The 24,705-nt window shown below is 37.3% G+C and overlaps 4 protein-coding genes across 5 annotated transcripts; 3 read left to right on the top strand and 1 right to left on the bottom strand.

Annotated features, from left to right (window-relative positions):
- Positions 1-817: 817 nt before the first annotated feature.
- On the top strand, positions 818-3,884 carry LOC103450245 (laccase-17-like). The gene is made up of 6 exons (XM_008389565.4): positions 818-1,035; positions 1,283-1,434; positions 1,534-1,778; positions 1,974-2,102; positions 2,189-3,157; positions 3,515-3,884. The coding sequence occupies exons 1-6, from the start codon at positions 826-828 to the stop codon at positions 3,643-3,645; spliced, it is 1,836 nt and encodes a 611-aa protein (XP_008387787.3). The 5' UTR covers positions 818-825; the 3' UTR covers positions 3,646-3,884.
- A 695-nt stretch (positions 3,885-4,579) lies between these two features.
- LOC103450246 (probable protein S-acyltransferase 16) lies at positions 4,580-9,500 on the top strand. The gene is made up of 7 exons (XM_008389566.4): positions 4,580-5,035; positions 7,582-7,674; positions 7,754-7,855; positions 8,199-8,276; positions 8,359-8,457; positions 8,568-8,663; positions 8,978-9,500. Exons 1-7 carry the CDS (start codon positions 4,763-4,765, stop codon positions 9,089-9,091), a joined length of 855 nt encoding a protein of 284 aa, XP_008387788.2. The 5' UTR covers positions 4,580-4,762; the 3' UTR covers positions 9,092-9,500.
- Positions 9,501-15,187: 5,687 nt separating this feature from the next.
- Positions 15,188-17,381, top strand: LOC103423426 (protein FAR-RED ELONGATED HYPOCOTYL 1-like). Of its 2 annotated transcripts, none has more exons than XM_008361505.4 (3): positions 15,188-15,387; positions 16,472-17,091; positions 17,207-17,381. In XM_008361505.4, exons 1-3 carry the CDS (start codon positions 15,350-15,352, stop codon positions 17,281-17,283), a joined length of 735 nt encoding a protein of 244 aa, XP_008359727.2. In that variant the 5' UTR covers positions 15,188-15,349; the 3' UTR covers positions 17,284-17,381. The 2 variants fall into 2 exon arrangements, with proteins under 2 accessions (XP_008359727.2, XP_070665451.1); XM_070809350.1 differs by having other exon boundaries at positions 15,248-15,387; positions 15,594-17,091.
- Positions 17,382-17,495: 114 nt separating this feature from the next.
- Positions 17,496-20,534, bottom strand: LOC103423427 (laccase-17-like). The gene is made up of 6 exons (XM_008361508.4): positions 20,362-20,534; positions 20,088-20,239; positions 19,521-19,765; positions 19,286-19,414; positions 17,978-18,961; positions 17,496-17,885 (listed from the first exon to the last, which is right to left on the bottom strand). Exons 1-6 carry the CDS (start codon positions 20,479-20,481, stop codon positions 17,755-17,757), a joined length of 1,761 nt encoding a protein of 586 aa, XP_008359730.2. The 5' UTR covers positions 20,482-20,534; the 3' UTR covers positions 17,496-17,754.
- Positions 20,535-24,705: the final 4,171 nt, after the last annotated feature.

The following is a 24,705-nucleotide window of genomic DNA, read 5'->3' as shown; positions in this document are numbered from 1 at the left end:
GTCATCCCATCAGGTGTTGGTCAAACTCATCCCATCACACATTTATACCAAGTTGCTAACCACACTCGTTCAATCATAATAACCATATGAATGAGTTGTAAACTTTCATTATTTTTCTTATACAAGCGATAATTGGGAAGGGATAAACTCAACTCAAGACTTTGGGTACAACGGGTAAATACTCATAACAAACTTATCTTCAATCTCCTTCTGACTATTAATTTGAAATGTCGGCTTGGTGGCAAATCAGATGTGGATTTTCTAAAATGAGCCATTGAAACTTGAAAGGGTAAAGAGCATAACCAAGTCCAGTAACATCAAAGCTGTTAGGATTGTAAGTAGTGATAAGTATATAACAAACGACAGCCAACAAGATGGTATTGTTAACACCTTCCTTCTCTACTCTTGCCTTGATCGGTAAGCATCAACGGTAGGAGGTTGAAGTCTACCAAGCAAATATGCCATTTACGCTCCATTTTCTCAAATCAATCCATTATTTTATCTTCTACCAAAAACGACAGTCATTGCTATTTGCTTTCACTTTAACTTGACTTAAATACCCATGTAAAGTGTTGATAAACTAATACTATAATGTAAACTGCAAGGGGCATTTCAGTAACACCAAGTGAGACCGTTAGGGAGACAATTAATTAATTAATAAACATAATTATCTGGCTTGACCAGCACTCTAAAGTAAAACTTGACCAGCAGCTCTACTCGTAGTCTGGTCTGATTTTAAACATGTAATTTGTTGCTGAAGGTACCTGCAATGAAATCTAACCGAATTTTTTTATTACCTAATTAATTAAAAAAAATCCTTATAAAATGCCTGATTATCTTAATCTTTCTTGCATCCTTACAACTCAAAGTCATCAGCATTTGAAAAAGAATTCAGCAGATCGAGTGATCAGTGACATTAGAGAGATGGGTTCAAGTTCATTAGCAATCTTCTTTGCAGTTTGTGCATTTATATGTGTGTTTTCTGAGCCTGCACTTGCAAAGCATGCTAGGGTTACCAGGCATTACAACTTTAATGTATGTATTTGCATTTCATTTTCCAACCGAACCGTACGGATACTTATGATCAAATAATAAAGTGCCACTAAACCGTGGGTTATATACATTATTTCCAGTTTAGTGTCCTAGTTTTATTGTTTGTTAAAAGTTTGAGACCGGTTCTATATATATATATATATATATGTATGTATGTATGTATGTATGTATGTATGTATATTAATGATACCCATTACTTAATCATTTCTCTGTTTATTACATTGCACAGATAAAATCACAAAGTGTCACAAGGCTTTGTCAAACCAAGAGCACTGTGACTGTCAACGGGCAGTTTCCCGGGCCTCGGATCATCGCAAGGGAAGGGGACAGGCTTGTGATCAAGGTGGTGAATAATGTCCAGCACAATGTCACACTCCATTGGTACGAAGATCTTGTCTGGTGAACTTACCTTTGGTAGTTTTGCATTAATATTTTTCAAAACTTTAAGTATTAATGCTTGAAATTTGGAGAAATTTGCAGGCATGGGATCAGGCAATTGAGGACTGGATGGGCAGATGGACCTGCATATATCACACAGTGCCCAATTCAGACCGGGCAAAGTTATGTCTACAACTTCACTATTACAGGCCAAAGAGGCACATTGTTTTGGCATGCCCACATCTCCTGGCTTAGGGCAACTGTCTATGGACCTATAGTCATCCTCCCTAAAAGACATGTGCCTTACCCTTTCCCCCAACCCTTCCAAGAAGTTCCCATCATTTTTGGTAATTAATGAACATTATATAATTTATCAATTAATTAAAAATTGTCATTATGCCAGCAAAAATGTATCGATAACATTGTCGCCAACCAAAAGTATCGACATATTATCAATACATTTTCGACGGTATCAATGCACACTACTCTTCAATGTCCTACTCAAAAAACTTCTGAACCAAGAAATTTATATTGAAATGCAGGTGAATGGTGGAAAGCAGACACAGAAAAAGTAATCAACCAAGCCTTACAAACAGGGTTGGGACCAAATGTCTCTGATGCCTATACCATCAATGGTCTTCCAGGGCCTTTGTACAACTGCTCAACCAAAGGTAAGTAATCAACAACTCCTATTGCATAATTAGAGCATTAATCATGTGGATTATAAAATATACAATGTACCATATATTTGAAGCAGATATATACAAGCTCAAGGTGAAGCCGGGGAGGACGTATCTGCTGCGGTTGATCAACGCTGCGCTCAACAACGAGCTTTTCTTCAGCATTGCCAACCATACCCTAACTGTAGTCGAAGCAGATGCAGTTTATGTGAAGCCATTCAAAACCCAAACTGTTCTGATCACACCAGGACAGACCACAAATGTGCTTCTAATGACAAAACCTAAGTCCCCGAATGCAAAATTTGTCATGGCAGCTCGCCCATATGTGTCCGGCCCAGCTGCTTTCGACAACTCTACAACCACAGGATTACTAGAATATGAAATTTCTTCTTCCTCAAGCAACAGCAAGAACAATAAAAAGCAGCTTTTCACACCAGTGCTTCCAAAGTTCAATGATACATTATTTTCCATGAAATACAACAAGAAAATTCTCAGCTTGGCTAGTCCCAAATTCCCGGCGGCAAATGTCCCAAAAACTGTGGAAAAGCGCTTCTTCTTCACTGTTGGGTTGGGAATACTCCCATGCTTAAAAAAACAAACATGCCAAGGCCCAAATAATACTAGGTTAGCAGCGGCCATTAACAATGTGACATTTGTCCAACCCAATACAGCTCTTCTGCAAGCTCATTTCTTCAACCAATCAAAGGGTGTGTACACCACAGATTTCCCAGCAAACCCAGCAGTCAAATTCAACTACACAGGGAGTCCACCCAACAACATTGCCGTGAGCAGTGGGACGAAGGTGGTGGTGCTGCCTTTCAACACTAGTGTGGAGTTGGTTTTGCAGGACACTAGCATTATTGGGGCTGAGAGCCACCCGCTTCACCTACATGGGTTTAATTTCTTTGTGCTGGGATTGGGCTCTGGAAACTTTGATAAAAAAAATGACCCTAAAAAGTATAACCTGGTTGATCCTGCAGAGAGGAACACCATCGGTGTCCCCTCTGGTGGCTGGGTTGCCATTCGGTTTCTCGCCGATAATCCAGGTAATCTTTTTTATCAATTAACTGACATGTTATGCTGTTAGACTATAAATCCGTAGCAGATAGAATATATTATCATCACTACAAAATTGACACAATATCATCATAACCTACTTATCTTATGATTTTTTTTTGTTGACAAGGTTAGTTGGTCACTTGAGTTCATAAAGGTTTAAATAATGTGCTAACGTAGCAAAATGATTAGCCGTCACATTAAGGTTATGCAATCTGATTAATCCTATGATTGATAATTTGTTCCTACAAATATCAAATATCTTTAAACTTGGGAAGAAATTTGGCATGGAATTAGGGTTATGCAATCTGATTTGTCTCTTCTTTTGTATATGGTGATGCAAATAGGTGTTTGGTTCATGCATTGCCACCTAGAAGTGCACACCAGCTGGGGGTTGAAGATGGCTTGGGTGGTCTTGGATGGTAAGAGACGCAACCAAAAGCTACCTCCTCCACCGTCCGATCTTCCCAAGTGTTAATTTCACGTTTTTGCTCATAGATTTCTTGTGTTTTCATTTCATTCTTTTCGTCCAGTTGCTCCCCAGAAAAGGGATCGTAGTGGAAATGGGTTTTCAGGCTTTTAGGTTATGCTTTAGTACGTAGTAGTTTCGTTTTTCCTTCTCCTGTGAAAGATTTGGGTTGGGTTTTGATTTGTAATGCCATTCAAAAGTTGTAATATTCAAATGAAATAGAATATCAATATTTCTATTTTAAGCAATGTCTGTCTCAATTATGCACTGGTTTCAGCTCAAGTTTCTACTTCATTCATGCATCTCCAACACATGTTAGTTAAATATTGAAATATTGGTTCGACTTCTATTGAATAATAGTAGGAACTCACATCAATTGACTTCTGATTGTTGATGCATGTGAGCTTTATAGTATGAGATTCACATGTATTTACGGTCTAAAATTATTCACGTGCACACGGGTGACTAGTGGAAGCACTCATCTACATTTGTTTTATTCATGCAATGTTTCGATTTTGTTTATTGGGTACTAATATTTTGGTGCAAATACATGCGTATGACGCGAGACTGACCAATTATTGTAAGATTTTTTGGTCGAATGGTCGTATTGCTGCTTGTTATTACTAATTCACGTATTTTATTATAGGTGAAGATATAATTGACATTTTTATGGACATAGTATTGTACTCTTAAATAAATACATATGTTTTAATAAGAATGAATTAGTAAATTTCTGTATAAGTAACATTGTTGGTGGTGTAATTTTCAGTTTGTTGCTCAACTATCCACCTTTGGGTTTGGTAATGGTTTGTCGGTGTGGTCCCTTGTTGTTTGTTTGTTTCTTTAACAAAATATTTATTTACCTAAAAATGAAAAACAATTAATCCTATGATCCAATTCCATATTAAACAAGGTCTCAATTGTAAGAAGGGTAAAATATGAAGGGTAATACCGTAAAATGATAAAGGACCGGCACTATCTTTAGATTTGCAAAACCAGGTCACCGAGCCACCAACATCCAAATCCTCGCATCCTGCCAGCTGAAAACGACACACCCCCCTCGCCGGGAGACGCCGTCGTTTTGACGCCGGTGCCTCCGCCACCCCCGGAGAACGTTCAAGACACAATGACGCGAAGCCTCGGCTTCTCTCTACCCGTGACCGTCGTCGTTTTGGCAATCGCATACATTTACTTCTCCACAGTCTTCATTTTCATAGACCGCTGGTTCAGTCTCATGTCGTCGCCAGGTTTGATGAACGCCGTCGTTTTCACCGGCGTGGCCGTCATGTGCGTATTCAATTACTTCGTCTCCGTCTTCAGGGATCCGGGTAGGGTTCCCTCCACGTACATGCCCGACGTCGAAGATTCGGGTAACCCTATCCACGAGATCAAGCGCAAGGTATCGAATTCGTGCCTTTTCCTATCTCAAAACTGCGTCGTGTTTGTGCGGAACCAATTTCTCTTGTTCATTTCTGTAAAATTGGAATTTTGTGATTTTGGTGACGCCAATTTTCTGCATATATTTCGAATTTGTTAATTGAATTTGATTAATTATGTTAATAATATGGTTTGGGAAATCAGGGGTTTTTTTTCTTTGGCCAGAAATCGAAAGCAGGGTGCTTTAGTTTGGATTAACTTGTTAGACATTGTAGAAACTATGGAGGAGATAATAATATAAGAATTTAGGATCTGCATTGGTGCTTAATTTATGTGAGCTGATTTCGAGTCGTCGGGGAATCAGCAAAATAACATATTTGTAGACTGTAGTAGGCAATTTGTGTAACGTCATCGAGTCACTTTGTATCCTGATTTAGTAAAATTTGTAACCATTGGTTACGTATTTTTGGTTTCGCAATAGAATCAAAACAATTAAGATGGATTTAAAAGGAAAGATATATTTTTCATATACAGGGGATGAACTGTTGTTCCTGAAACAGTAAAAAAGTTTGCACTTTTAAACTTGTAATGAAGCTGCACGATATGCCAAGGAACTTGTAGAATATGAGCAAGTAGATAGCTTGGCGCGTATGCTCCACGCTTTGTGTCACCCTTTGTTCTCGAGGATGGACTGCATGAGTTTTGGATTTTGAAAGTTTGGAAATTGGTATACTGTAGATTGCAGTGCATCTATGTCATGGTTTCTAATGTTCATTGCGAATATAAAGAAGTGCCATTAATTATATTGCCTTCCATGAATCAGTGAATGCAGTGCTTTAATTGCGAAGCCGACATGGACATGTGGTTCCAACTTCTGATACTTGTTGTTTCTACTGTCTTTGAATGGCATAGTCTTACGTCAGTTTTTATTTCCAAAAAGGAAAGTTCAGAAACAAGATTACGATTGCATGTCGTGATCTTTAGTCTCCTATATCAATCTTCAAACTCGTGTTTGTCGGCATGCCCCAATGTTGATACTCGAGGCTATGATCTTTGTGTACTGCACCGAAATCAATGGCATATCTATATTTAACTAACCTTCTCTCTAAATTTAGACCTCCCTGATTTTGTTATTCAGACTTAGCTGCATCACCTAATGAGTTAGTTTTTGCATAAAATGCCAACTTTCCTTTGCTCACATGTATGCCAGTATGCTCGAGCACTGATACTCAAGGGGGGTGTGATCTTTCTATGGATGTGCATGCATCAAATGGAAAATCAATATTTGGAAACCCTAACCGATTTTATCCTCCAATATTCATTTTTTAATTTTAACCTCTCACAGTTTATTGCATAAAATTCCAATTTCCTTAGGCCGCAATAGCATTAGTGGACGTCAAGAGGTTTGGTGTGATTTCTCGATTGGCTGAACGAAACATCCAAACTTCAATGTTTTTTGTTTTGGATAGTATGCCGTTTTCAAGCTAGAGCATTGTTGTGCTGCCACATGTACTTGTGCCTGATTGTACTCTTATGATGAATAATCTTTGGGCTCGTTTGGTATGTAGGCTTGGATTGGAATTGGAATGGACAACTCCCTAAGCTTGGGGCATGTTGAGTGGATAAGGTCGTACCTAGTGTACAAGGCTCCCGCTTTACGTAGGGTCTGGGAGAGGTGAATGTCGGCTAGCCTTACCCCCATTTATGGAGAGGCTAATGATGACCAATTAGAGGATAATAGATGGATTACTCATAAAGGCAACTTATCCATTCCAACCATTTCCAAAATGGTAGGATTAGAAGGGATGAGTTTTCTTCACGTCTTATCCTTTTCTAATCCCCTCCAAATGAAAAATATTCACTTCTACCTTCAATTTGCCTTGAAATTGGACAGTTATAGATTCCAATCCAATCCTACTTACCTAACGAGGCCCTTAGGCATTAGCGAAGGTGACATGGGATGGGGTGGGTTGAGGTGGAGATAGGCCCCTGGGTATAATATCTTTCTTTTGTAAAAGGGAATTTCACATAAAAGCTCTTGATAAGATTACAGTTTAGAGAACAACACCTCAAACCTAATATTTTAGAAAAACATCCTTCTTGCTTTGCAATGAAAGAAGGGCACCACAACTAAGAACCAATTAGAACATGACAAGTGATAGTTGGGTTTTTTTTCCCCCTACAATTGAGCTCTTGAAGTGTTTTCTTATAGAACTTATGGTTGTTAGGGTGGTTTTCTTAATTTTCTAAAAAAATTAGTATTATTGCATTATGTTTTAATAAGAATTTACTGTCCTTGCATTTCACTCCTTTAGATTTTAAAGTTACGTTCTGTATCTTGTGGAAAGATCCTGAGAATTTTATATGTTGCCTTCTTTCTATTTTGTTTGATAAAGGTTCCATCTCAGTTGGCTATTGAAAGTTGTTATTAATGTTGTTATTTAGAAAAGAAAAGTAAACATAGATTGCAAAAGTTCTTAGATACATGTAGTTTTTACTTGCCGCAGGATAGATTATAGAAAGTGGAGTCTTTGCATCTTAGATGACTTTTGGTGAATGGTTTTGCAGGGAGGGGATTTAAGATATTGCCAAAAGTGTTCTCACTATAAGCCAGCTCGTGCACATCATTGTCGTGTATGCAAACGATGTGTATTGCGAATGGTATGCTTTATCTATGTTATCCTTTGATGCCTTGTATGTCCTCGATAATGTGTTAACGTGCTGCCTCTTGGTTGTAAAGGATCATCATTGCATATGGATTAATAATTGCGTCGGCCATGCAAACTATAAGGTCTTCTTCATCTTCGTTGTTTATGCTGTAATAGCATGCCTCTATTCCCTGGTAAGTTATTATGTTATTAAATCCAACTGGACATTGGCATTTTTTTTCCTGACCGCTGTAATTGCTTGCATTGACTGCTGGGAATTTTCTTTCCTTTCTTGCATAGAAAATATGCCTCTTTCTTTTTAATCATACATTAGTATTGCAGCCATAGAAGGTGAATCTTGTTGTAGTGAAAAGATGGTGAATGCTTAAGATATATTTTCTTTCCTTTCTTTTATTTATTTCATCATTTTTTTTTTGAATAAATGATATTATCTACATTAAGGAGGAGGGGGTGGGTTTAGCCTCACGTTGTTTATTTCATCATGTTTAACATTGGATCTACGGTTAAAACTTTCAGGTTTTGCTCTTGGGTAGCCTAACCTATGATCCCGAAAAAGATGACCAGGAAACTGGTGACTCTTTTCGAACTGCATATGTAAGGTTACGTGCTGGGTTTATGGTTGAGCCTTGGATACGAGACACAGCTTGCTTATCATTTTTCTATTTTCAATTTTCAGGTCATTTCTGGGCTGTTGCTAGTTCCCTTATGTGTGGCACTGAGTGTTCTTTTAGGTTGGCATATCTACCTCATTTTGCAAAACAAGACCACAATTGAGGTTATTAGGAATTAACAAATTGTATATCATTGTTCTCTTTTTAGTGAAAAACCTGATTTAGATATCTGAACCGCTATTTCATAGCACTTCTTTTTCCTTCTTTCTGGCAGTACTATGAAGGAGTGAGAGCTATGTGGCTTGCAGAGAAAGGAGGGCAAATCTATTCCCATCCATATGATCTCGGTGCCTATGAAAATTTAACAACGGTATTTTCCTGCTTACTTTTATTTCGTGGTTAAAACTATGCGGACTCTTCATTAACGTTGTTTTCATGGTTTAAAATTTTAGTTTCTGTAGTGACAACTTGGATCATATATAGCCGTATATAGCTTCTCTACTCTGTTGAACCTAAAAGCTAGAGGCTAGAATGATTATCTACTAGGCCAGAAGTATGACCAATCCAAATTGAAGTACCAATAGTGCAATCTGAATCTACTTTTTCAGTCTTATGGTAGAATTCGGATTTTTTTTACTTTGTTTTACAAATTGATTACATTCAAGTCATAATTGACTGCTGTAGGTAATGGGTCCAAATATCTGCTGTTGGGCACTCCCCACATCGGGACACATAGGATCGGGACTTCGCTTTCGTACAGCTTATGATTACCCTTCCGGAGCATCAGCGTTGGAATGAATTTTCCCCGGTTCATCATCTTGGTTTGCATTGGTGAGAACAAGACTTAACTGTGTGGTTGGAATTCATGGTTGTTTCTACGAGGCGATTTTAGGGGAAACAATTGATTATAGGTCCTTGTCAATAGCCAAAACTAATCGGTCTCTGAGAAAAACTAGGCTGAGGATGTGTGGGTTCGTTTTTTTTTTTTGCTTGTTGTCGGGTAGTTACTTTGAACCATAGTTTTAGAGTTATACAGCATGGTCTCAGTTGATAGGGTTTTGTACAGAGAGGGGGAATCAGCATCCCAGCTTTTACCAGCCAAGGGCACCTTTTGTAGAGGAGACAGCGGGGTGTTTGTGTAACTTGGAAGAGTTGTAATCCTTTGTAACGTTAAAGAAATAAGAGAATTTGTGGTTAGTAACTGAAACTGCTAGGATTTTTCATTTTCAAAGTTGCATTTATAGCCTCGTTTGGTGTCTAGAATGGATGACGATGGATAATCTGCTGTACGAAAAGAAAAAATTGTCATCAACTTGAAGGGATTAGATAGATTTCTCGTCTGGAGAGACAACGTTTTTTTATTTATTGTAATATTTTGTCATGGCTGTTCTTCTAATTGTCGTTGCATTTATAATATATATTATGTTCTATTAAGAGAAGAGGGCCTGTCAACATTTTACCCCCTTTTCTTTCAATTTTGCCCTCACTTTTGAATACACAATGTTGACATGAGAAGGGTAAAATAGTAATTTTGTATTTTTTGAACTTTTTCCTCTTTTTCCTCACTCTTGATGGACAATATTTACATAAAAAGGGCAAAATAGTAATTTTATGTCAAACCATTTACATAAGATAAAAAATATGCAGTTATTAAGAGAAATTATCACATCATCATTTTTTCATACACGTAAGTGAAATCATGATGTTTTTTGGATAGTTTAAATGAACTGAAGCAGTTGCGTTTGAGGAGAACGTAGGAGGAGGTGGGCGATTATTTACACACATAGAGTCTGTGCTCATATGCTAGTTACCTATTATGTTAGGAGTAATGTTAAGGAGATTAAATTTGTAAACTAAATAACATAGAAGTTGATGAGTGAATTATTATTTAAACGTTGATATATGTGCTTATTTTCTATTGATGACACATAATTTAATTTGTAAATTTAATCTATTAATTTAATTTTTCTAGCATTACTTTAAAAAGATGGATCTCTATCTCCATATCTCTCTCTCCTCTTTCTTCTTTGGGAATTATCTCTCCTCGTTTTTCCTACCTCTCACATTCTCTGTCCTTCCTACCTCTCTTTATCCTTTGTCCTTCTTCCTACCTCTCTCTCTCTCTATCTCTCTCTCTCTCTCTCCTCCTCCGCTTCTTCGTCCTCTCTCTCTCCTATTTCTTATTCGTACTTTTCTCTCTTCTCTGTTTTCTAGATTTGTTAAGTGTTTTTTATTTCTTTTATGAGAACAACTGGAACATTTGATTTTTTTTGAAATTATTTAGTTTTTGAGGTTTTGATGATTTAGGTACATAATTTTTGAAACTGATATTGTAAAAATGCTAGAATTTTGAAACTTCTTGCAAAATTCTTAGAATTTTTAAACTGATTTTGTAGAAATGCTAGAATTTGGAAACTAATTTTGTAGAAGTACTAAAATTTTTGAAAATGATCTTGCATAACTGTTGGATTTTGGAAATTGATATGCAAAAGTGTGGAAAATTTTGAAATTAATCTTGCAGAAATGCTAGTATTTTGAAATTAATTTTACGGATGTAAACTTAGTTTGAAGTTTTTATAGATGGTGTCAATTTGTAGTTTTGGCTTGGTTAAGTAACAAGTCTATTGGGAGCACGAGTGGAATTTTAAATTTTGGGTTTGCTTGTTTTGTGCTAGGTTTGTTGGAGTCTGGGTTTTTGTCTCTCCTTGAAATAATTCGAAACTAGTGGAGTTATATGAATGTATTCTATGTTTTTGTCTCTATAGAAAAAGCTCTTGCAAATAAAAGCTTCAATAAAAAAATCATAAACGAAGTTTTTGTGTAATTTTTCTTATGGCATATATCATTGAATAATATAGAAAATGTATAAGTTGAGATGAAAAATAAACAATTTAATTGTTGAAAAAAATTAAAATCGAAAGTCTATATGACACACCCTGATCCCGATATTTCCCTAATACCAGGATGAGCACGTATTAGCCGACACCCAAGGATGATGAAGCCATTTTAAACATGCCTATAAAGAAAATACGTAATTAGAACGAAAATGCTAATACAGGAACGTGTTCAGAGCATAAAACTAATTAAGAATAATATGAAAGAATTATAATAAAAAGGTATGAACGAAGGGAATGGTCATACACTGAGAAGACTCGAATATACCTATGTGGACGTACCCTGACATCGGGATTGTGTGCCTCAAATCTAACTCTTGAGGGGGCGTAAAACAGAAAAAGTGAGTGGATCCTAACTTATAATAATAATACTAATAAGAAAATCATTTTCTTTTTTAACATACTAACCCCCTGTTTTGAAAATCCATATAGTACTACGTATAGTAAATTTTCTGAAAACTTTAACGTGCCATGAAATCATTTGTAAAACATGTATGCGTAAAACAACGCTCGGATATGGTAGTAAAACCACCCGAAGGCAAATCCGTAAATCTCATCCATACTGTACTCTCTAGAGGTATCATAGTCGCCCAAAGGCAATACATGTCTATCACCCAAAGGTGAAGCTGTACGACACTGAGTTACGCCAGTGAAGAAACATGGTAGGCCCCATCACCCAAAGGTGAAGCTGTACGACTCCGGATTATGCCGTAGAATAAAATATATACATCACACACTGATATTAGCCGTGGCAAGTGAAGCTGTCCAACATTGGTTTCGCTAGTGAAGTTGGGGGTATGGCATAAATATCTCACTCCTCATTTGCCCGAAGGCAGTACCTGTCCATCACCTGAAGGTGAAGTTGTATGACACTGGGTTACGCCAGTGAAGAAATATGGTAGGCCTTATCACCTGAAGGTGAAGCTGTACGACTCTGGGTTACACCAGAGAAGAAATATATACATAGATATCCTCAACTGTGTCATATGGCCATAAAAATCTACATACTCATGTTGTGTGGATGTGTTGTATGATAACCCGCTAGATAAGCACCGAAAGATACCTCAAAACTTCATATCAAATCCAAAGCTCACAAGCTCAAAGCCTTATTTCATAAATCCATGATATCGTACATTCATAAATCCATAAAATAAATAATATTCGAAAGCCATAGAATTTCATATACGAGAACCCAATAATTCATATCCTTTTGTAAAACATAAATTCGATAAATCATAAATATCCCGTAAAAGCAATTTAATTAAATCATAAGTATGAAAATCCAGAAAACATATTATAAATCATGCTCCATTCATGTAATATGCAATGTAAGCAAGCCTAATATTTTATAAAAACATGCAAGTTTAGAAGGGGTCCACTCACAAATGTTTCATTGCCTGGGAACCACTCGAGCTAGCGAGAATAGAGTCACTTTATACCGATGCGCCTAACCACAATTAGGAACCATTTAGTAAAACCTAAATGATAGAATTTGGGAAAACGGACAGCGAATTCAGATTCGGCACGTTGAAAAACCTAAGGAAGGACCTTAGGTTTTCCCTTACGTGTCGCCGCATAAGCCGCCACGAGGTGGCGGCCCGGAAGGCCACGTGCCGCTGCACACAGTTGCCGACAGTAAAATTCAACAACTCTAAAAATTCTCAAATTTGATAGGAATGAAAATCTCAATGAGAGAAACAACTTTCATACTTGGACCGAAGTCCAATTCGGCCGGGAATTGGCCTGAAAACCACCACGAACCGTTGGAACCCTAGAAATGGGTGGTTATTGATTCTTCTCCTCAGATGCTTTGCTGCCCCCAAACTTGCTTAGGGTTTGTTCTTGGCCTCCAGGGAAGTTGAACCATGGTGGTGGTCGACAGTGATGATTGCAGAAAAGACGAATCGTCATCGTGGTGTCCTCAAAGCCGTCGGCTTCGATCTTCATGAATTAAGGCCCAATTCCTTTGATTTTAGGGTGAAATGTGAAGAATGATAGTTGTGGAGTTGGTTCTGGGTGGTGGTTCGATGAATTTCGCTTGAGAAATGTTGTGAAAGGCGTCAGGGTGTGCGTACGAATCAAGTTGAGGAACCGGGTCAAAAGGAAAGGACCGGGTTCCCCTCCTTCTCTCATTTCTCATTTCCCCTCCTTGCTCTCTCTTCTGATTGGTCAGCATCCAACACCTCATTCCCGATTGGGTAACAACCCCCCTCATTTTTCTCCTATTCTTTCCATCACAGCCACACACGTGGCACCAGATTGATGCTCCAACAAAATCTAGAGCCTTCCAGATTTATGGTCAAATGACCATTTTGCCCTCAACTTCATTCATTAATAACTCTTTCGTTATAACTCCAAATTACGTTCCACTTACGCCCATGCGTTCGTAACGCTGAGTACTACAAAAATATGCCAAGAAAAGGAATATTACATGACACAACAAGGCGAACAACAAAAATCAACGCATTTGCCTCGAAGGGCATTTTCATAATATCACATTTTAAAATTATAAAATTCATAATATTTGGGGACAGGTCATTACACTATATGTAGCAATTAGTGTAATTAACATTGACGTCACGCCCGGTTTTATGTTAGGTATATGCAAAGGTCTTTACGAAATGCTAGCAATCTTCTCATTTACTGACTTACCTTTTTTATTTCTACTCATGTCATATGTATTCCATGAAGGCACAAGACTAAAATTTAATTACTTTTTTAATGACAAATTACAATTTTAATTATACTAACTAGTACATGCCCACACTTAAAGAGAGTGAGATTGTGAGAGAGAACATGGGAGTAGGGAGGGAGGGAGTTAGAGAGGTTTTTTTTTTTTTGTTATTTATTTATTTATTTAATTAGAGATGATAAAATCACATATAGGTGAGACTTAAACAAAAAGCATCAAAATTTTGTTTTATGAAATTACGTTACTGTTCTTAAATTTTTTATTGTGATAAAAGACAAAAATATCTTTTCATATTTTTTTGATTAAGAAAAAATATTTCATTAATACGTAATTTAGATAAAGGAATAAGAAAATGGTGAGATTTTAATAGATATATTTTTTTTTGAAAAGTAAGTTGGTAGGTCATAGTATTAATGGTTAGGAAGAAAAAAAAATCGATAAATATAATTACTATAAAGTATAGTCATGATTGTTTTTGCCATTGCGCTACCGCACCTTCTGCTATAATATAATTAAAATTTTAATTTTTAGTGCCATTGAAGTCTACGTGACAAGAGAGGTGAAAAGAAAAAAATAAGAAGGTTGTTATCAGCATTGCTGTAAGTGGTGGTACGATTTTATTAAAAAATTGGTGATTTTGTGTAAATAGTGCGTAAATGATGAGGCTCTAACTGAAGCAAGGATGTTCGCGCCAAACCACGTGGACTCGCATTGGCTCTATCCGGCTCAGCATCCACCACGCGACTCCCATGCAAAACGTGCCACGCTCAAGAGTAAATATCCTTGCCTGGATTACACGCGCTACCTTCTAACCGTTGAATGTTTCTACTGCAAAAAACACTAGAGAGAGAGAGAGAGGAATATGCTTTATAACAAAAAAATTATCTCAAATCTGTATCACTCTTTATTTTGATATCTGAAATTTAAAATCAATAAAAGTGATTTCTGAGTTTGTAAAGGCGTGAAAACTTTAAATTTTAACGATCTCGACAAAATTAAAGGTAAAATAAATAGTATTAGGTTTGATTTTTTAGTGTAAAAATATGATTTTTCGTTAAAATAAACAGTACTGTGAGCTTTTCATCAAAACTCTCATAATTTTAATCATTCCATGAAAAATTATAGTAAATAAAGATCAAAATAATAAAAATACACTCAATTTAATAAATAATTGACCAAATGATTGATAAATATTAAGAATATTTTTATCATTTTAACCTTATTTAATAAATTTTTTTTATAAAATAACCAAAATAATTGATGATAGTTAAACTCAAAATTACTTATTTTCAAATCTTATAATCAAATGAAAGAGTTACACAAATCTCGACTAAAAAGCCTTATCTATATATCTCCCGTATGCATTGTAGGTAGAAATCCTCGAAGCCGTGCCTGTCATTTTTCTTGTCTCACTGAGTTGAGCTGAGTTGAGTTAACTCGTCGAGTTCGTTTCTCTGGATCGACAAGGAGATGGAAGGATTCAAAGAGAACCCTTCTGAGATCCACAGGTTTTTAATTTCTGGGTTTTTATTTATTTTTTGCTTAACTTCATCCTTTTTAATAATTTTTCAGATCAATATTTGTTTGTTAATTGTTTGGCTTAATCAAGTAGCTAATTTTGATGAGCTGATTAATTGTTACTGCTGAGTTCATCTGCATGTAGCCAAGTTTAGAACGTGTTATTAATTACTTATCATTTTTGGGATAATTATAGGAAGCAATTATGAGGTAGAGATGAACTGGATCCCCAACTGTTGCTTCCCTGGCCTCAGTTGCTCAATGATTCATGTTCAAGATTGATTTTTTTAATTTTTTATTCGAGCGATATTCTAATTAATCTGATCCAAACTAAGAGGAGAAAGACTCGAACTTGGTGACCAGGAGAGCAAATTGTTCTAACCAACTTCGCGACGCCTTTTATAGTGGTCAATTCTTAATTTCCACTGGGGAAGTTGGGCTAAGTGGTGTTTGAATGACCGTAGAAGTCTGATTGATTCTGAATTTAGTTTATTTATGTTTTCACTGTTTTTGTTTGCTGAAGTTGAGTACTTTTATACCTTTCAGTTCTGTGGATTTAAATATATTCGGGTTTTCTTTTTCTTTATTTCGTTGTTGTGGTATATTAATTGCGTTTCTGTCCCATATGTATATTTGTTCTTGATGTTGATCAGTTTCGTATGCTTAATTTTTTGGTGATTGGACTAACTTCCACTTTGTTTTAGATGAGACTCAATGGAAGACCTGTTTGGTACTTCTTCTTTAGGAAGCACATATGCTCATATGTGTTTTTTGCTAGAAGTGCTTTTAGTAGATCATGTCAAAAACCCATGCTGGTGTTTCTCCATTAAGTGCTTCTATAATCCTGAAGCACTGTTAAGTTTTTCAGTCAAATGTAGGGGCCAGGGGGTAACGCTTTGGTTGTCAGAAAGCGCTTTTTCCAGAAGCATTCCCAAACAAGGCCCGTGTCGACCTTATCCCTCTTTTTGTTATAAACCTAGGAAACCTGAAATAGTTGGTTGTTCTTGTTTGGCAAAGTTTTATTGGTAATTGCAGCTTTTCTCATCCTTGTTCTGCTATTACTGTCTTAAACAGTTTCCCTGTCATGAATGTTCTATGTCCGATGAAGAAAAGAAAATTTCACGGTGAGCAATTGGGCTTGCCAATAACAAAGAACAGGTGCTTGGAACGAGTATTTCCATCTGATAAATCCATCTCCATGTTTGATGAAAACCTTGAAGTAAAGAACATGATAAAACAGACACTGAAGAGAAAGATAGACGGGGCATCCCTGGATGACGGGTCTGAACCTGATTCGGGAAGAGGTAGCAACAGTTTCGTTGGAGATTCTGATTCTGCAACGTCGGTTTATGGTGATACAAAACTTGGACCCGTGTATGCACAGACATGCCAATATGATAGGCCTTCCACTTCATCAGCGAACGGCATCAGCCATAGTGCAGATGAACTAAAATATGCGAACGGAGACCATCAACCTATGGATCCTCATGGTGAAATACAAGAATTTCAGAATCTTGAAGAGCACATCCAGGAATTTGGAGACCAGGTGGATTACATTTTCGCAGAATATGGAGATGACTGCATTGAGCAATGTGTGGACGCGGGTTACGAAGATCTCATCCACCCGAACGGTTTGAACCCGAACACATATGTACTTTCATCGGGAAGATGGAATGTGAACCAAGATAATTCAGGTGTTTTATTGAAAGTTTCTGCTTTAGGAATTTCTATCTGCGTTTACATGTGGAATTAATCTTTGTTTTTTACCATTTACTGAGTGGCATAGAACTTTCGTCGTCGTGTTTGCAGAGGCTGAATCAGGCAGCAGCAGGAAGCCAACCATCGATCAAGAATTCGAGCAGTATTTTTCCTCCCTAATGCTGTAGAATTCATTGCTTCACAGCAATAGATCTGTAAATTTTTTTTAAATTTTTTTATAAATATGTTGACGAGGTTTAATCATAAAAGAGTTTTGGTTATGGCACACCAGGGAGGTTCAGCTCTTTTTTCATTAAACGATAAGATATTTATAAGGCTGATCGGATGACCGACCTTCTACTCGATCACACGTGCAATCCAGTGAGTGGGATTTATACACTTCGTCGAACCATCCAATATAAATTATGTTTAACTTCGCTTCCGATGTGAAACTTTACATTCTTCAATAGTATGAAGGAATACTTTCACTCCAAAAACATTACATGATGAAAAAAGCATCTCTTCGGAGAAAGAGAAAATCCGTAATTATTATTTTCAAGACTCAAATTATTATGGCTATTAAGTTAATGCCAAAAGGGAGGAAAATCAACACAAGATCACTCAACAAAAAGGAAATCCGAGCAGATGGCAAGTCAAAATCAACACTTTGGTAGATCGGACGGCGGAGGTGGCAGCTTTTGATTCGCTTGCGGTCCATCCTGGACGATCCACGCCATCTTCAGCCCCCAACTTGTATGGATATCCAAGTGACAGTGCATAAACCACACCCCTAACACATACCATTAAAAAAAGTAGTAATTTACTTGTTAAGACAGTTCGCCATGTTATATTACTAAACTGTGAATTGTGAATTGAGCGTACCTGGATTGTCTGCCATGAAACGAACCGCAATCCAGCCACCAGCCGGAACACCAGCCGTGTTCCTTTCGACAGGGTCCACCAGATTAAACTTAGCAGGGTCCTTGTTAGGATCATAGTTCCCAATTCCCTGTCCAACTATATAGAAATTAAACCCATGTAGATGGAGAGGGTGGCTCTCGGCACCAAGAATGCTAGTGTCCTGCAGCACCAGCTCCACACTTGTGTTGAATGGCAGCACCAATGCCTTCGTGGCATTTGCCACATTTGTTACGTTTGGCGGTGTTCCGGTATAGTTAAATTTAACAAGCGGATTGGCCGGAAAATCTGTGGTGTAAATTCCATTGGACTGTCCAGAAAAATGTGCTTGAAGCATTGCTGTTGATGGAAGGGCAAAAGAGAAATTGTTAATAGAAGCTGCAAATTTTAGGCCATTGGGTCCTTGGCAAGTTGAGTTTTGGGGACATGGGGATGTTCCAAGTCCTACGGTGAAGAAAAAATTTCGGTCCACGGTTTGGGGAACGTTGGCTGGGAATTTCTTGGAGGCCAAGCTACGGAATTTATTGGCCAAGTTTAGGACGAATTGGGTGACATTGACAAACTTGGTGGCGTTGATGGGTGGAAGACTTGGTTTGAAGAGAGGAAGGGTTTTGATGGAAGCGTGATGAGTGGTTACCGGGTGCTCGTATTCAAGGATTCCTGCCGTGGTGGTGTTGTCTAGGGTTCCAGCGCCGGTGAAGTAAGGCCTTGCGAGGATGAGGAAGGTGGCATTGGGAGAATTGGGCTTGGTTTTGAGGAGGACGTTCGTGGTTTGGCCTGGGGTGATGAGAAGCGTGTCGGTTTCAAAGGGTTTGGTGTAGACAGCATCGGCTTCAACCACCGTGAGAGTGTGGTTGGCTATGCTGAAAAACAACTCGTCGTTGAGTGCAGCGTTGATCAATCGGAGGAGGTATGTCTTCGCTGGTTTCACCTTCAGCTTGAATACATCTGCAAAAAAACACCCACCCACGTAAAAATGCATTATAATATAATTTGTTATGTTTTCAAACAGATTGACAAGTTTGCATTCTAATTCATAGTCTGACAACATAATAGGAAAAGAGATCATCTCTGAATCTCTTCCACCAAGGCCACTGAATCAAGTGATCCGGGGCCTTTCAAATTTCATCCAACAGCCCACCTGTTTTGATCCCTTAAAAGCTGTAATAATTTTTGGCCGTTGGATAAATTTTGAAAGGCCCGGATTACTTGATTTGATGGCCTTGGTGGAAGAGATCCGACTCACATAATAGTATGTCAAAAACACACTACCTTTTGACGAACAATTGTATAAGGGGCCTGGAAGACCGTTAATGGTGTACGCGTCCGAAACGTTAGGCCCTCCACCGGTCTGAAGAGCTTGATTAATCACAGCCTCAGGGTCTACATTAAACCACTCTCCTGCAACAAATCCAAGTCCATGCTAATCAAAACAATTTCCAGAAACATTAATGTCCAAATTTTTACAATTACCACAAATTCTAGCTAGCTTGCTATACTTAATTACCAAGAAGAATGGGGACCTCCTTGTAGGGTTTCATAAAAGGGTAAGACTCATTGAGCTTTGGGAGAATGATGATAGGTCCATAGAGGGTGGATCTCAGCCATGAGATGTGAGCATGCCATAGGAGAGTCCCTCTCTGGCCTTGGATGGTAAAGTTGTATGTGTATGACTGGCCTGTTTGTATAGGGCATTGGGTAATGTAAGCTGGACCATCTGCCCATCCACTTCTAAGTTGTCTCACCCCATGCCTGCTCTCACATACAAAACAAACGCAAACTTGAATTAGTAGTTTTGCTTCATCCTTTCACCCTCCACATTTGCTAATTCAAATAAATGGATTTTGGATGATGCAGATGTGAGTTAAGTTGGTTAGAATAACATTTGTTTTTTTATAGCCGAGTTTGTATCTCCTTCATAGATTAAAGTAGTTTAATATATCGCCTTATTAAAAAGAATAAATATATTTTATACAAGAAACTTGTAGCTCAAGTAAATAGAGCATTTAACCATGCAACTAATGTCCGGAGTTTAATATATTTAATAAACAACTAAATAAGGTAGATTTCATACCAATGAATGGTGACATTGTTTGAAATATGATTGACCACTTTGATGAGGACTTGGTCACCTTCCCTTGCCACCAATCTAGGCCCTGGGAATTGGCCATTCACACTTACAATGCTCCTTGTGTTGCACAATCTGGTCACGTTATGGTACTTAACCTGTATATATATCGATAAAAGAAAACAGTTACAAACTAGTGAAATTAAATTTAGGGAAAAAAGTAAAAAATGTAGTTTAAATTAAAATATTGAGGCTCTCAAGTTGTGATGAAAAAATGTACGTTGAAAGTGTAGTGCCTTGTTATGCCAACGGCAAACTCCGGCATCAACGATGCCACGATACAAAAACCGAACAGCAAAGGTGCCATTGAAGTAGAACAATGAAGGTGAGAAGAACCCATTTGTCTTTCTCTCTCTCTCTCTCTCTCTCTAGATTGATACAATGAGAGTGTAATATTGTGAAGAGATAGAGAGTCGAGGTACCATAATATAGGAGAGTTTGGATAGAGATGGAACGAAAATGTAATTGTTCATTCAACTTCACTGTTGAGATGGTTTCTACTTGTTTGCTCCGCTTTGCTGTTGGTCGAGCTGAACTTTAGAGTGTGGATTAAGTAAAATTTTACCAGTTCCATCAGTACTAATCTCCGAATAATCATAATTAGCTTTTGCTGTTTGCTTATTGGAGGGACGTTAAGCAGAAACCAAAGTTCATGTTGTGGTCAAGAAATTGTCAAGTTTTCTTTGATTATGAAGTTAAACATTCAATTCATTTGTGTTTTAGACGTCACATTATTTAGGAAGCGAGCATCTTTCTTTTCCTATTTCGTCTTTGAATCCTAACTACACAACACAGTGCTGCTCTTCTTTCTAAGGCGGTTGCTTTCAACTAATACAATTAACATGGTGTCAATGTAATTGAAGTTGCAATGAAATTGGATGCTTGTGAAACATAATATAATACGTTATATTGTTAAATTGTGAATTTATATCACACGCTAAAAAGAATACATAGTTAATTGTTTGGAAAATGTATTTAATAGTTTGTCTCTTAACAGGGCGATAATAACCAGTTTTTTTCTTGGAAGTATCGATATTGGTCGACTGACACTGAATTTTTTTTGTTTCCAATCTATGCAGTTGAATAATTAACCCTGTCGAGAATGGGATAAAAAATTGGAGAAGAAATTTTGATGAAAACGGTGTGAGTTGAACGGCCTTTGAATGAGTGATAACGCATCTGAACGAAATCCGCAAATTAACGTTCGAATGCGAAAATCTATTATGAACCAACTTATATGGTCGGATGACCAATAACGCATTTAGACAAAATCTGTTAAGGGGCCATGGGCATGAATTATTTGTTTTTCAAATTGGTTTGTTTGATACATATGGATAGTTGGTTAAATGGTCTCCAAATTGAATGAACTTTTCTAGAATCAGTTTTTAGATGATGATAAAAAGAATGAATGATTTCAATTATAATGTTTGCATAACAAAATAATGTCACATTAGATAAATGACTCAATCCATATTAATATTCAAACAAGAGAATTTAAGGGAATCTATCGAATAAAGTTAAAGTTATACTATAAAACCAATTAGCAATATGAGGAGTATCACAATTTACTTATAAATTCATGCAAGGTCTTTCCTTTTATCAATGTGAGATTCATTATCAACATGTCTTTTCATGTGTGATGAATTTTCAAGCTTAACATATGAACAACGCAAACAGGATAACGTAGAGCATATGTGGTCATTGGGCTTCACATCTAGGTCAACCTCTAATACCCATAAAGAAAGTTGAAATTCCACAATAAAACCCATTGACAATATAAGAAGCAACCCAATTTATTTATAAACTCATACAAAATCTTTCCTCGTGTTTGAGTGAGATTCATTCCCAACACATCTCCTCTCCCTCAACAAGCAAATGGTCAACATCCCAAGACTTGCCCTGGAGCCCTAAAAGTAGTCAATGGTTTGAACATAATGATTTTTTTTTGGTCGAGGGAGCGTAATGATAATTGTAGCTTATTAGTGGGGCTATAGGTAAGGTCTCTTTATTTGCAATCTTTACTTGGGCCTCCCGTGGGCCTGTCCACAACTGTTCTGTCTTGGAATCTAAGGAATAAATTTATCACCATTTTAAATCATCCACATCCACAACATTCTCTCATCCTCTCGAAAACATCCGGTGGACGTGTTCTGGGTGGTCTACCCACCTATCCTAATCGTTGGATGAGAGTGATGGCCCATCCGATCTGTGCCACGTGTGAAAATCACCAATATTATGTAATATGTAGAAGTAATTTTCTTTTTTTAGTACAACAACATATTTTACATTAAGAAGAGGGACAGTTCGGCCACACAATGAGCAAAATAATTTATTATTAAATTTGTCATTCACGATATTCGAATTTAAGATCTCTCACTTATAAGTGAAGAGAAATACAACCAAACTGTAGTACTGAATGATAATATATAAAAGTATTAGATAGTCTAGTTATACAACTTATACATATATGTGGGAAAAGGATCCGGTGAGGATCCTTTTCCTGAGGATTATGGAGATCCTGTGATTGTGACAGTTCATCGTACATCGTGCGGTCAATTTTTGTTAAGTATTATTTATATTTCTGATTACACAATGTACGATGAACAATCACGATCATGGGATCCCCAGAAAAAAAAATTCGGCAAGGATCCATGCGGTTATATGTGGTCTAACAACCAACATAAATTTCTTTGATTTCTAATTTTCTAATATTTATGACCCATCCATATCAAGCTTTTCAAATGAAACTTGAGCTGGATTTTGCTTCATCTTCACTTGCAAAGAAAATATTTTTCATCATGTATTTGGAAAGCATTGCATTCTATGTATCTTTTCCTCAATTACTTAGATTTGTAGTAAAGAAAAACAAAAAGGGTATACAATATTTGTGAATACGCAAATGTGGTAATGCATATAATCGACACAATCACATTATTCAATAAGCTTCATTTCTTCGTTCCGATGTTCTCTATCAAACGGAAAGTTTGTTCTATTCTCGCAAGGTTATCCCCAAAAACAATTATATTATACTAAAAACCTAAGTCTGCTAGTTACTTTGACTATATCTCTCTTTATTTCTACAACGCTCATAGTGTTTGTAGCCCCAACAACGTTCATAGTGTTTGTAGCCCCAAGTTATATTCCGATTGTCGAACAAATTCTCTTATCAAAACACGTAAATTATTTATTTTCATGTAATTGAAAAGACTGCAAAATTTTATTTTATTGTTTTCATCTTTTGGGCATTCCACATTTCTGCCACTACCCTTGCTTCACAATATATGCAAAAAGAAGGGAAATTATTCCAAAAGCAAAAAACTATATACCGTGGAAACCAACAAATAAAATCATCTTGTATTAACAAATTGAGCTTGCTACGGACACGACTGAGTTCTCGGAGGCAGAGCAAACAGAGCATCAAGGTCCGGCGGCTGGAAGTACCCATTCTTCAGCGGCTCCCGCTTCTTTTCTCCAGCCGCCTTCTTCTTCAGAGGCGGCGGACACATATTCACCTCTGGAATTCGGCATTCTCGCCACTTCGGCGTCGTACAATCTTCCTCCATTTTCAATCCAGCTCATCCTCACTCGATCGGTCACTCTTCAAATATGTAGTAGACGACGGAGCGCGCGGTTTATATAAAACTTTCAAATTTGCAAAAAAAAGAAAATTGGAAAATGGGAATGGCAGCTAAGCATGAGCGGGCGGGACAATGTGTTAGACTGTTACTGGGAGTTTGTACTTACGTGCATTTCCACGTGGCACAAATCCAGCGGATTCTGTATATTTTTCTATATTTAATGTCTGCACCAACTTTGGGTCGGTCATTTGCGCAGGAAATTGAGACATAGTTTGGGAGTGAGGTGCTTAAAAAAAAAGCACCCATGAAAAAAAGCTGTGAGGGTTTTAGGTGTTTGGTAAACTGAAAAAAAATGGCTTATTTTGGAAGCTGCTGTGAGACTAAGCTGAAATCAAAGGAAAAAGCTGAAGCTGCTATTTGCAGCTTTGGAAAACTGGCTTTTTTTCAAAGCACACAGAGCTACAGTGCTTCTTTAATGAAAAGACCCACTATTAGACTGTTTTTTTTTTTCCAAAAATACTTTTACAAAAAAGTTTACCAAACACTCTGCTTATTTATTTCACAGCCGCTTATTCTCACAGCACAGCCGCTTATTCTCACAGCAGCTTTTTTTCAAAGCACAGCAATACCAAACCAGCCCTGAATCCGTTTGAATGTGTTTTGGTGGGCTGAAATTTAAATTAAATGTTTTGTGGTCCAAGTGGAATTTTAAGGGTAGGCCTTGGCCTATACGGCTAATGGGCCATGTCCTTAAAACGTGGAGTTATTATTAGTTTTAAGTCTCTGGGCCCACTTTTCATTAAAATAGGCAGACATAAAATGGGTTTTACTTTGGATGCTTGCATCTAGGAGTGCACAATGGAATGAGAAGGCCCAATACCATGTAACGCTGTAAACCCAATTGAGGCCCATGACCAACCAAATCCTCTCAAAGTATGGGTCCAACATGATGGGAGTGTTGAAGAATGTGCAATTTATATTGAATG

This window comes from Malus domestica, chromosome 12 (assembly GCF_042453785.1).
Source record: "Malus domestica chromosome 12, GDT2T_hap1".
Lineage (NCBI taxonomy): Eukaryota > Viridiplantae > Streptophyta > Magnoliopsida > Rosales > Rosaceae > Malus > Malus domestica.
The sequence above is the reverse complement of the archived record's forward strand: the minus strand, read 5'-3'. Positions and strand labels throughout refer to the sequence as shown.